The sequence below is a fragment of the Populus euphratica genome, unplaced genomic scaffold (genome assembly GCF_000495115.2).
Source record: "Populus euphratica unplaced genomic scaffold, PopEup_1.0 scaffold109.1, whole genome shotgun sequence".
NCBI classification, from domain to species: domain Eukaryota; kingdom Viridiplantae; phylum Streptophyta; class Magnoliopsida; order Malpighiales; family Salicaceae; genus Populus; species Populus euphratica.
This window is the reverse complement of record NW_011499999.1, coordinates 129,914-143,923: the sequence shown is the minus strand read 5'-3', so window position 1 is coordinate 143,923 and position 14,010 is coordinate 129,914. Positions and strand designations below refer to the sequence as shown.

At 29.2% G+C, this 14,010-nt stretch overlaps 1 protein-coding gene and 1 long non-coding RNA gene across 3 annotated transcripts in view; both read right to left on the bottom strand.

The window, feature by feature from the left end:
* Positions 1 to 1,450: 1,450 nt before the first annotated feature.
* Positions 1,451 to 2,507, bottom strand: LOC105140761 (uncharacterized). Its single transcript, XR_845232.1, has 3 exons — positions 2,260 to 2,507; positions 1,940 to 2,015; positions 1,451 to 1,812 (listed from the first exon to the last, which is right to left on the bottom strand). It is a non-coding gene; the product is annotated as an uncharacterized LOC105140761 (long non-coding RNA).
* A 3,331-nt stretch (positions 2,508 to 5,838) lies between these two features.
* Positions 5,839 to 14,010, bottom strand: part of LOC105140762 (uncharacterized) — a 16,285-nt gene continuing 8,113 nt past the window's right edge. Inside the window, exons 1-3 of one of the 2 annotated variants that reach the window (XM_011047728.1) lie at positions 6,765 to 7,032; positions 6,377 to 6,452; positions 5,839 to 6,307 (exon numbers count right to left, since the gene is read on the bottom strand). In XM_011047728.1, coding sequence (XP_011046030.1) covers positions 6,000 to 6,307; positions 6,377 to 6,452; positions 6,765 to 6,770 — 390 coding nt within the window. In that variant the 5' untranslated portion in view covers positions 6,771 to 7,032 and the 3' untranslated portion in view covers positions 5,839 to 5,999. Of the gene's footprint in view, positions 6,308 to 6,376; positions 6,453 to 6,764; positions 7,033 to 14,010 lie in introns of those variants that run through there. The other variant, XM_011047727.1, reaches the window with a different exon arrangement.

The following is a 14,010-nucleotide window of genomic DNA, read 5'->3' as shown; positions in this document are numbered from 1 at the left end:
TTTTTTATTTAAAAATATATTAAAATAAAATTTATTTTATTTTTTAAAATTTATTTTTAATAACAGTATATCAAAACCATTTAAAAATATTAAAAATAATTAATTTAAAATAAAGAAAACATAACTTAAATTTTTATTATTATTTTTAGATCATTTAATATTATACTGATATTTAAAAAATTAAAAATATTATTTTAATATATTTATAAATAAACTATTGCTATTTTATCCTCGTATATTTTATTTTAAAAGCAATGTCATTTTCTGGATGGAGTTTTCTGCGAACAAAACAGTAGGTGGCATTCTTGTCAGGTTGAGAAGGCCTTTGATCGGTGCTAAAGAACAAACTATGCATGCTTATCCTCCCACCGCAGCATTGATCCCAAGAGCACAACTTGTTCGATTTTTTATTCATCGGTTAAAGTGATCTTCACACGCTGCGTGGGATATTTCTCAAGGAAGCAGAAAAGTAATGCAGCTGTCAAAAAAACAAAGATGACTTCCTCGCAATTCACAAAGGAAAGGAAACTCGAAGAACATTGCTAGTAGAGAGAGAGAGAGCCAAAGGTCATTGGAGTGGAAAGGGGAAAAGTCTTGCCCTTTTCACACAAAACAGTAGAACTGCTGGATGTATAGTTTTTGAAACTTGTCCAGGATCGAAGGGTGCAAAGAATCATTTTGTGATTTTTTTGGTTCTGTGTTTGTTTTGCCCTTACGCCCATATATCAGTCTTCCTCTTGACCCTCGCAGGTCCCTTTTGTTTTGCCTTCTTTGGCTTAATCTTCTAGCTTATATATAAGGGGGGGGGGGAATTGTCAAAACAACACTAGTGAAGAACACCAGTGTTCATCAATGAAGTTGCGTCCATCTCATTAGTTTCCATATACTCCAATTATGTGTCTGCAAATGCCAAACACAAAGTTGGCATGATATCTCGCTTTCAAATCTTGTTTGTTGCTCACAAGGTGTTTTCTGTGAATCATTTTCTTGATTTTATTATATATGATTACATTTTCAAAAACTAGTCAATAAAATTCATCTCCTCGTCAAAGAAAAATATAAATTTAATATTAATTTGATATATTAGTACACATAACACTTCAATTTAAATAATATTGCTAGAAAATATTACATTTGAATACAAAACATGTTATATTATACAATAATCATATATTTTAAATCATATCAATTGTGGTATCAAATTATGATACAAAACAAATTATTTTCAATGTTTTCCAAACACCAAAAATTTATTTTTTTTAAATATACTATTTAAAAATAGTTAATGATTCAAAATCTATTGTTTTTTAACTTATTTTCTTTAATATGTCCAAATACCAAAAAAAAAAAAAAACTCGTTTGTCATTATACAACTAAGTTTTAACTTATTTTCTTTAATATGTCCAAAGACCAAAAAAAAAAAAATTAAACTCGTTTGTCATTATACAACTAAACATTCTAATATATTTTACTTAAATATACTTAACAAGGTGTTAAAAATGAAGATAATATAGATATAGAGATGACACAAGCATCTTTTTAACATGTAATTTACAAACTAACAGATGACACAAGCATCTGGGTTTTCATCTGCACTTCTAACATACTACTAGGTGGTCATACGAGGGTTATAGGCCTGGTAAGCCTTGACTAGCTTAGCTACATGATCTGCTATCTTCTGATCTTCTTGCTTCTTTTACTGTTCTTTCTTGGGCTCGTCTTTTCTCTTTCCAGGCTCTTTTGCTGGTCCTGCTGTAACTATTTCTGCGCCGCACAACTTTCTCGATTTGGCCACTATGGGATTAACGTCCCCTGCAAATTTGCGTCACAAATTAAACCACTAAATAAAATAAAATAAAAATCATCAATACTTGTTTGATGATCTTGGATTTATAAGTTAATGACCATATAGCAAAAAATAAATAATTAAATTATATACCTGAAAGACTAGAGACTGTCTTCATGGCTTTTTTCTTGGCTTTGTCATCGTGAAAACCCAATTTCAACCCAGCTTTCTGCAACAAAATAAGCTCATGTAAACTTTGTTATAAATCAATATCATAGAAAAAATGACTCAATCAACTGAAGCTAACAAAACTCACTGAGTCATGAAAAAGAAGCAAGTTTTTCAGCAAAATAAGTACATCAACATGGAAAAAAGGGAACGGAAAAGAAAACTTGATTCATGATTCATGAGTCCCTCATGCAAGTCATCTGACAGAAAATAGAGAGAGAGAGAGAGAGAGAGTTGATTCTCACCTTCATTTCTATAGCTTAGAGAGGTCTGATCAAAGAAATAGTTGAAATCAAACAGTAAATAAAGAAAGCTCGAGGAGGGAGGAGGAGCTAAGAAAACAAAAGGAAAAACTTGGTGATGAGGTGAAGGTTCTTTGTTGGGGAAGTGAAGAGAGAGCACCGAGTCAATCTAAGGACATTAGTTTATGGTCAGTAAGCACAAAATTCTAGGACCAGCAAAGGAAAGCGCTTTGGTGTTTCAAGTTTCGAAAATGCCTTTCGTTTCTAATCGTAGGGTGTTCTCTTTATTTCTTTTTCTTTTTTGAAAAAAGCAAGTTTAGATTTTTACTGGCTATTTAATCGTGATTCAAAAAACATATATATATACACACACACACACACATACAGATATTTTTTAAATATATTTTTGCAATTAAAAAATTTATACAGATATATAATCAAATAAATTTAAAACTGTAAACCATTTGGGTTAATAAATAAATAAATAATCAATAATTAAAAGTAAAATTAAAAAATAATTATAGATTAAGATATTTAATTTAGAATAAAATATTTATTTATCCGGTTATATTTATTACATTTATTTATTAAATTAATTTTTTATTTATTCAAATAATAATATAGAAATAAATACATCTTAAATTAATAAAATAAAAAAATATTATTTTAAGTGTAACTTAGACTTATTTAATAGTAGTAAAAAAATTGGACAGAAATGTGGACTGCACTACAGCCCACCCAAGCCTTCAATATGCCCATGCATGGCATTAGGCTTTTGCATCAATGTATGTGATGGGTTTGGTTAGGGAGCAACAACGTGGAATGTGCAAAAATGTTTCATGCTTTTTGACACTTTTCCTCACTTTGGGTCTTCTGTTTGTCGGATTGCGTATGGGGCTTTATCTACGAGTATGGATCCAAACAAAAAGGGTTCATTTCCTGGGTTTGAACAAGTCCAGAAGAAGATGTGGATAGAAGAGGACGAAGGCAAGAACTCACGGGGATGAGGAAGGATATGATGACGACCCGAGCATGTGCTTTCCTTTCCTTCTTGTTGTTGTTGTTGTTCTTCTTCTTCTTCTCTTTTTGGTTTTTCTTCAACTCCCATGGAGTTAATAGCAAATAGTGTATGGCTTTTCTTTGTCTTTTTGTCGAATAAACTAAGAAAATGCTCAGTATTTTTTATTAATTGGTACTTGTTAATGTGATTTCTTAAAGTGTTAAGGCCAGAAGTTACGTGAGTACTCGTATATATACATAAACTTATTTGAGCTTCCTTTGACAGATGAACACATGGAAACATCTGCAAGCCAATCTACGTCTAGCTTTAGTTGTTGGAAGAAGACAGCTGAGAATTGCAGTGCAAAACAGCATATTTCATAATATTTTAATCATAAATAAGACTCAACCTGGAAAATTTACTCGCCAAAGACACAAGTCATGAATTGGGCTTTTTTTTAAAAAAAATCCCTACAATAATATAATTTTGAAAAAAAATATTATTTTCACGACATTCACCTCATAAATATAACCATATCTTATAACGCGGATCGTGATACATATCTGCTTATGTCACCAAATTAAAACATGAACTTATGGGATCATGATATGGGTACATGGACACCTTTTTTTTAATTTTTTTTATAAAGATGCTCTGGGTTTTTTTATGAGCATGGAGATATTAGTTCGATCTCGAAGTCCACAAGTTTTGGTCATAGACTCACAGTGGCTTTTATTAGAAGCATCTCGATCCCATCCCCAACAATGGCAAAATTCTACTTAATTAATATTTTAATTAATTGAAGGACTGCTTTGCAAATGACGTATCAACTGATGACGTATAAAACCCCTTTTTATCATCTGGTGAAGGTGGTGTGTAATTGTAGCTGGAAAATGGTATGAAATGTATTTTAAAATTTTTTAAAAGAAATTAATTTTTTTATTTTAATTTAATATTTTTTTGATGTTTTTAAATTATTTTATTGTGCTAATATCAAAAATAATTTTTAAAAAATATTATTTTAATATATTTTCAAATAAAAAATACTTTAACAATAATTATAACTACATTTCCGAAGAGTTGTCCGTACTTTAGCAAATCTCTATCCGATCCTATGACTTCATCTAATCACATACGGGATGTGAAGTAAGTTTAGACATTTATGGTTTCAATTTGTTGAATTAAGCTTTAAAAAAACAGTAATCTTAGTTTCAATTGTTTGGAATCGATAACGTTGTTTAATTTCCAAGCTAGGTGATGACATGATTAGCATATGTTGCTGTAAACTTAAAGAATTGGTTTGGTAGCTATGAAAATTTGTTCATTAATTTCTTGACTTTTTTAAATTTATATTTTAAGAGTGCTATTTAAAAGAATTAATCCTCTTAATGCATTCGTTCAATATGATAGTCATGCCTGAAGAAAAAAAAGACTTCCTTTATTTCAGTGTATGATAGCAGGGAAGAACAATATTTCTTTTTTTTTTTAATAGGATTCTTCCTTGTGGGTGTTCTTTCTATCTGTTATCATATATCTGAAAAAATCAAGTTATAATAATTGGATAAAACAAAAAACAAAACCTCACACGCGTGGAATTAAAGATTGATGTGCAATATTAATTTAATTCAAAATAGAATTGACGTCCATAATACATGCTGATGTGTCTTTATATATATATAAAATTCTTAGTGCATAGTCGCTGTATGCATGGAGTTTTCTGCAAATTAAACGAACATTAGCCGGCATTCTTGTCCAGTTTGAGATCTGCAAATTAAACGAACATTAGCCGGCATATAGCAGGTCATGATCAGTACTGCTACAGAACAAACTTCATATCCTTATCCTCCCACGGCAATATTTTTTACACAGATTTGTTCTATATTTTATTCATTGGTTAAAGTGATCTTCACACACTGTGTGGGATATTTTTCAACGACCAAAGAGCCCATGCCAGTGTAAAAAAGAACGTGTCTTTCGCAGCATAATTCACAAAGGAAAGGAGACTCGACACCTCTGAAAAAAGCGAAGGCCATAAATCATAGGAGTGGAAAAGGGAAAATCTTTGCCCTTTTAATACAAAAAACAGTAGAATTGCAGGATAGTTTTTGAGATTTATCCTACAAAATGCCAAAACAACTTTAGTCAACAGCACAACGTTCATCGTACTGCATCCATCCATCACATTAGTTTTCATGTTTCCATGGAGGATGAATTCTTAAGGGAACATCTGTACTTTTCTTGCAAACGTTTTCTTTTAGATCAACACCATATTACATGACCTGTTCTGTGCTAAAACCCTGGCCGAGTAATTGTATTCTCAAACCCTGTGTCCGCCAAACACAAAGCTGTCATGATTTCCCATTTCCAGCTATAAAAAGACAAGAAAAATCACAAAGTACTCATAACCAGTACTTGGATATGGTAGAAAAAAACAAATGCAACATGGAAAAAAATATATATCTCCGTGCGTTTATTGTTTTGAAAATAAAAAAGTTTATTTCAAAAATATTCTAAAATAAATTTATCTTATATCTTCAATTTTGTATCCTTAACGAAACTCCTATTTTTCCATATGCATAATATCAAAATAAAACCCTTAATTTATTTATATAAAACAACCCAACAACATCAAACTTCTGTTCTAATAACACCGAAACTTTTCAAAATCACCAACTAATTATCATAGCTATTTATTTTTCCACTTATTTCATCTTTATATATTATGTTTGTTTTTAACGTCTAATTAAGAAATGGCACAAGCATTTGGAGTATCCTCTACAATTCTAGCATAATAATATGGGGGCATATGAGGATTGTAGGCCTGGTAAGCCACCTGATCTTGATCTTGACCTTTCTTCTTCTGATCTCCTTGCTTCTTCGGCTCTTCTTTCTTGGGCTCATCTTTTTTCTTCTCAGGCTCTTTCGCCGGTCCTACTGTGGCTATTTCTGTGTGACACAGCTTTCTCAGTTTGGCCACTATGTGTACTGGATCCATGTCCCCTATCACTGTCAACTTCTTGTCCTTCATGTCGATGGATACTGAATCCACCCCTGCAAATTTGCATCACAATTTATTAGGTAATGACCATATAGCAATAAATAAATAAAATAATTCAATACCTGAGAGACCAGAGACTGTCTTCATGGCTTTTTTCTTGGCTTTCTCATCATGCAACTCCAATTTCAACACAGCTTTCTGCAACAAAATAATCAAGACAATCATGTGAATTTTGTTACTAATCAATATCAAGATAATCAAGAAACAGTAATCACTTAAAATTAATAACAAGGAATCCCATAATTAAAACAATGACTAAATCAAACTGAAGCCAACAAAACTCAATGAATTATGTATAAGAAGCAAGCTTTTCATCAAAATAAGTAAATCAACAGGAAAAAAGAAAGAAGGGAAAAGAAAAGAAAACTTGATGCATGATTCATTCATGCAAGCATACAAGTCATATCTAATAGAAAATAGAGAGAGAGAGAGAGAGCTGATCATTCTCACCTTCATTTCTATAGCTTAGAGAGATATGATGAGAGAAAACGTTGAGATCAAACAGTAAACAAAGAAGTTAGAGATGAAGAAGCAAGGGAAGAGCTTAAAAAAGTAAAACTTGGTGATCAGAAGGGTTCTTTGTGGTGGGGTTTAATTATAGTGAGGGAGTGAAGCGAGAGCAACGAGTCAACCTGAGAGCAGTAGTTTATGGTCAATAAACGCAAAATCGGAGGACCAGTAAAGGAAAGCACATTGGTGTTTCTAAAGTCGATAATGACTTCGTTTCGAATCATTTCACTCTCTGAAAGTGTATTTTCTTTCTTTCTTTCCTTTCTTTTTGAAGAAGAAAAGGAGGATTTAGATTTATAATTTGTAAGTACAGAAAGTGTGCAGCGGGCCGGGGTGGTAAGAACGTGTTTTCCTTTTAAAATGTCAGAGCTCAATTATTGGAACAAGTATGTCTGCATTAGTTTAAAGATACCTGTGAAAAATGAATGGAAAATGAGAATGTTTTCTTAAAATTATTTCGTTCACTAAAATTGATGTGCTGTCTATTTCTTACAAAGAATGTTTTCTCTCTAGCGGCTTGTGTGGCATCGTGCTGAGTAATGTTCTGGCATGTTTTTGAAAAAAATTAATTTTTTTTTAAATTAATATATTTTTAATATTTTTATATATTAATATTAAAAATAATTTTTAAAAAATTACTACATTTATAAAATCGTAACGTGTGTAGTTTGGCATGTGTGATATCTTTTTGGTTTTTCTTTATCCATCTTGGTATTAACAGGTATCATCCTTGATTGTTAAATCAACCATGTAATATGATTTTCTTTAAGGTTTGATATCGGTTATTTTAATTCTTATTTTTATTTTAAATAATATATAAAATTTAAGTTTTTTTATTATTCTTTAGTTTTTATATTTCTTTTTTTAATTATTATTTATTTTAATTTAGATAATACACAGATCAATATTTAACATCTAAATACAAAAAGTCTCATGAACTCTAAATTCAAGAATCAGGGGAGGTTTTAATCCTACATGAAAAAACCCATTAACGCATGAAATTAAATTGTTAAAATCCCTTACCACAACCATAACAACCAAAAGAAATATGCTTCTTGCAAAGAATCAACGTTTACCTCCTTTTTTTTCCCTTTTTTTTTGAAGCTCTAATCACTCATTGTTTTTCCTACCCACTAATTTTTAACATCAATTTAGAATTATTTTTTATATTATAAAAATAAATAATAAGTAATTTTATTCTAAAATCTAAATTTATATACTATTTTACTTATCTGGATCATCAAGATTTACAAATTAATTCATCGAGGGCTTTCATCTCTATTCATTAAAAAAAAATCCTTAGATTTCTTACCCCTTCATAAAATTACGTGATTATACATGAAACTTATACCAGTGTTAGCATTATTTATATATAAAATTATATATTAATTTATTTGGATATCCCTTATATTTTCCCAAATGTCTTTACCTCAAATTTACAAAAATTACTGCTTAAAATAATTATTTTAAACGAACAGAAAGTTTGTGTGACTTAGTATTAACATTTCACATATTTTTTTATTAATTTATTTCATGTGAAATTTAAGTTGAGTGATTAAGAGTATTTTTATCTATATTTATAACAATTATTTTTATTAATTATCATTGTTTTGGGTAAAAAATAAGTTAAAAATAATTTTTTGAGTAAACAAATATTTAGCCCTAGTTTTTCAACACCATAATAATTGAGATTCGGACTAAATTAAATAGCACGTTATCTGACTTATTTTTTTCAAAAAAACATGTCATTCATCCTACTTATATTTTTTAAAAAAAATAAATTAACCCATATGCGGGCCCTCTTAAATAGGTTAGGTGCTTGGCTGGTCTCGTTCTCTTATTTTTTTTTGGTAATTTGGTGTTTTTAAAAAAATTCATGCTTTTTTCAAAAAATATTTATTTTAATTTTTTTAATTGATATTTAAATTAATACCCCTTTTCTTTGATTTGATTTTTTTATATGTTGTATTTTTTTAAATAGTGGTTTTTTTTAAAAAAATATGTTGTATATATTTATTTTTCTGAATAGGTTTTTCTAATTAATCTATAACTTTTTCATGTTTTATATAATTGATCTTTATAATTAAAAAATAAATAAATAATATTTCTTTTTAATAATATATCTAATAATATTTTTTTTCATGTTTTATATAATTAATCTATAATATGTTTTTTTTCATTTTATTTTATGTAATGAAGTTTGTATGTGTATTTATTTTTTTATTATTTAATTAAATAAAAATAATAATTTTAATAAATAAAATCATTAAGTATAATCAATTAAATGAACCATAATTAGTTAAATGAACCATGTTGTAATATCAAATATCTTGATTTATATATGTTTTTTGACTTTTTAATATATATTTATTTATCTTTAATAATATTTATTTATTTATTAACATAAAAATAATTTTTAAATTATTTAATTAAATATATATATATATATATAATTTTTTTTATTTACACTTAATATGTTTTAAGTTAATAAACCTGTCAAAAAAGTTCACATATTTAATTTTCTTGTTGAAAAAGAATATCTACGTACCCCACGACAAAAGCGTGGACCAAATAATTAATGTGTGTTTGTTGCGTTGTGTGATGCAAAACAAACATTAGTTGGCATCTTATTGTCTAGGTGGAGAAGGGCTTTATCACTATCTTACTAAACAAATTTTACGAGGATGTGTATAGAAAAGATAAAATTAAGATTTTCAGATTCTAAGATTAAAATTATAATCACTGTAGAAAAATAGAGAAAAATCTCTTATATTTTATAAAAATATGAATAAAAAAAAACATTAATTATTTATATAAAAATTCTAAAATTGACCCAATTAAAGATTTTAAAGCTAAAAAGATATTTGTTCACGCTATAACTTCTAATTGTATAAATTAAGGGTTTGGTCATATAACAAAAACAGGTTTTTATGTGGTGAGTTGCATAAATTTTTTTATCAAACAAGGTTTTGCAAAAGCAACTAAAAACTTAAAATTTGAAATTTTTTTACACTGTTAACATGAGTAGATTTCATTGGACCGTATCCAATCGGTAAAAAAAATAATTTTTTTGAAATTATATTTTACTCAAAAAACTAATATGTAATAACATTACATAAATTAAAAGAATATCCCATAATGATGTAGTATTTGTGAAAGTTGATAGCAATTCTAATTTTGTTTTTGATGATATTTTATCTGATTTTGTTACACGCTCAAAAAATCAAAGAACCTATAGTTCTTATTGGATGAATTTTGTACGTAATTGAATTATAAATAATTTAATGAAATAATAAATAATATTTTATATAAAATATTATTTATTTCATGATGTAACAGGAGTAATTAATTCTACAATATTTAAATTTAAAATCATCAATATTGATATATATTTTTTAAAATTATTGTATAATCTAAAATTCAAAAACATTCTTAACCAAACAAATTAAACTATTTTTTCTTCCACCACAATTTTAATCAAATATCTATTTTTTCAAACCAACCTCAATTAAAAGTATTTTTTATAAAATATTTTTTTTCAAATCATAATTATAATAGCTACTGTAATACTATAAATAAAAAAATTAGTTAAAATATGAAAAAAAAATTATATTGATTTAATTTTGAAAGATCCAACTATTCAAAGAAAGATAAAATGGCTTTCCATTAAAAAAAAAGGAGAATCTCCTAGAAAAAATTAAAGCAGATGCAACCATCAAATCTTCCATGATCGTGATTTTTGTCGGGCCTTATATGGGATAATCCGAGCTTCTTCACGGATTTGTTTTCAGGAAGACCGTGTTTATTTGGTCCACGTCAGCAACACGTTCCAAGTCACTTTACATGTTTATCCCTCCCACTACAACATCGATCTGATTATCAGGTGAGTCCTCTAACTCCTTCATTTCACACATTTCTGGAACAAGTAAAAGCACTTTTATAAAGAAACGTCGTGCAAAATAATTGAAAGTCTGTTATCGATGTGCTAAATGGAATTGTAATGCAAAATGTCGTTCTTTGGGAATGGTATCTATAAACCATGAAGATAAAATACAATTCATTAAGGATGGCCTGAGTAAGGAGTCTTTAGATAATCTTCTATTGACTCTTGAGACGCATCCTAGTGGAGATGTGCATCGTCCAATTCATGATTTATGGTACTATTTCATAAAGAACATGATCGACTTAGTCTTGGGAATCTGACTAAAAAAGACCCTGTTTGCCAGTTTTTAAGAAAACTGGATGGGAAGCCTATCCCCAACCCATAGAGGGCGTTTAAGCCATTCTTGGACGTAAAACCAAGGGAAGATGTGAGCCACAATCACAACTACCTGTACATACACATGCTTGGTTTTATTATTGTGTTTTGTTGTTTCTTATATTTGTTTCAGTGTGTTTCAGGTTTTGTCAGTGTTCGTTATTTCAGGTGATATCTTCTATACTCTATCTTTCTACCTTAGAACATTGAGGACAATGTCTCGTTTTGGTTGGGGGGAGAGGGTAGTAGTTGATAAAAAAAAAAAATTGTTTTTCATTTCATAAAGCATGTGCATAATTGTTGTTACTAGGATGGCAGAGTAAAGGAGTTCTTTTGTTAAAGTGACTCTTGAGACGCATCTTAGTAACCATTCTTAACAAGGTCTATTATAATACTTCCTGAAATATTCAGGTTTACAAACTCTCGTATTGTTACCACTTAATTCTGCTCATATACTTATTTAACATGTATTTTTAAACCTTAATTTACACACACACACTTTAACATATGATTGTGGGTTGCATATTGGATTATTACATTATTTATGTTCTTTTGTTAAAGGTAACAACTAAGGGAAAGGGATTGTATATAATTAAAAAGAAAAAAAAAAAAAAAAAAAAAAAAAAAAAAAAAAAAAAAAAAAAAAAAAAAAAAAAAAAGAAAAAAAGAAAAAAAAATGATGATAATAAAAATGTAGATAAGTTTGGTTTCGTAGCCTCCCTAACCTAAGCAATTAAGCCCGAAGGGGTGTTTTAACACCTAATACCCTAAAGTCAACTGACTTGGGAGCTATTGGCCCAACGCTTGTTACATGGGTTGAGGAGAAAAGCTTAAAGGAATCAAACATTGCACTATCTACATATCAGTATCTGCGACCCGAGTTACTAAGCTCGTAGGGGTGTCTTAACACCTAATGCCCTAAGACCAACTGGTCTGGGAGTCATTAGCTGAAAGCTCATTACATGGGTTAAAGATGCATGATATTTTTAAATTATATGTATATAGAGTTAAAAAAAAAAAAAAAGACAAAAATAGTAATCCCAACCCAAGGAAGTTAACCTTAAACATTAGAACAAAAATTTTGTTTTCTTCCAAGAAAAGCCCCATAATTATGTGTTGATACATTGAGCACAAAAGAAAGGTTTATTAATATCTTGTTAAGAGGTATTGAGCAGATATATAAATTTAATGAGAGTTTGTTTATCTGGATAGACTAATGGAAGTTAAATGATGAATACCTTGCTTTGTGAAATTTGCAAATTTGTTTTCTATTTTAACGCTTTGATTACTAGGGACTAGTAATAAGCTGGTTGGGGGGTGTGATTAGTACTTAAAAGTGCATTTTTATCATGGTTTTATATCATCATTTTGCACTTGAAGTATCAATAACTCCTTAACTAAAATATGTTTTATAATAATGTATCTAATAATATAAGATACCTATAATTTATGGTAAATGTCTATTTTTAATGCAGGCCTATCACATAAATGAAAGGATTGATTGATGACTTGAAGAACTTAAATTGCAAGGATAAAGAGATGGCCAAACTTAGAAAAGAGATGTCGGTGCAATCCAAACCGGAACACTGTTCGGTAATTGGGTCATATCTGGAGCTACAGATCTCAGATTTAGGTCCAATTTATATGGATGGAAAGGTAAGACATAGGCCTACAACTTTCATATGGAGCCCAAGATCTAAAAAGGCCATTATCAAGTCCAAATTGTAGCAACAACAAAGAAGCCCGAATCTGTCTTCCAGCCCGAGCACTATTCGGTATTTTGGCCATATCTGGAGTTCTAGAAGTCCAAATGAGCTGAAATTTTTACACAAGAAAGCTGAGACAATTGCCTACAACTTTCATGTTTACAACTGGCTCCAATTTTGACGTTATCAATGACGTTTTGGGCAGACAAGAGAAGATAAGGATTGTCACCAAGTCAAAAGTTGGTCACCCACTTATCAATTAGTCATCAAATCAATAGTTCCCATTTTTGGCCTATAAAAGGAGGCATTTGCCATGCATTTAGGCATCTTGATTTCCAGATCAAGATCATGCTCTTCCTTTCTCTCTTTGTATTTTTTATGCTTTGTTTTCATTAATATTAAGTTTATGCCTTTCATTTCCTTTCCTTTACTTAGTTAACTTTTATGTTCTTATTTTGTTTATCTATTTTGCTTTCTTTCATTATGTCTAGCTAAGTTAATTATGTCAAGGTGAAAAGGTTACACTAATGGTGTAAGAATAAGTATAATGTAAACTTAATATGGACTTTAATGTTTGATACTAACATGTTTTATATTTGCTATCTTGTTCACTCTTTAATACTTTGCTTGTTAAATGACTAATCTTGATTTATGTTGTATAACACTTGGTACAACAAATGCTTGGCACTTTCATAGCCCATAATGTATGGTATAACCGACACCTGAGCTATGAAAGGAACTTGATTTGTTGTTAACATAAGTTATAATCATGAATGCTTGACGAGATTTACAAGTATTAGCATTAATTGAATAAGATGACTAATGTAATCATGTTAACAATATATAATCTGATTGGAACCTCCTTTGTGTGTGGTTTCCAATTCAATAATAAGAGTTTATACTATACTTGTTTGATATACCATTAGTGGAACCTCTAACCTTGACATTTGTTATTATCATTGTTTAATCGTTACATTAATATTCCATCTCAAAGTTCTCATCATCTTCTTCTTCTTCTCTTTCTTTATTATTATTATTATTACTACTACTACTACTACTACTACTACTACTACTACTACTACTACTACTACTACTACTACTACTACTACTACTACTACTACTACTACTACTACTACTACTACTACTACTACTACTACTACTACTACTACTACTACTACTACTACTACTACTACTACTACTACTACTACTACTACTACTACTA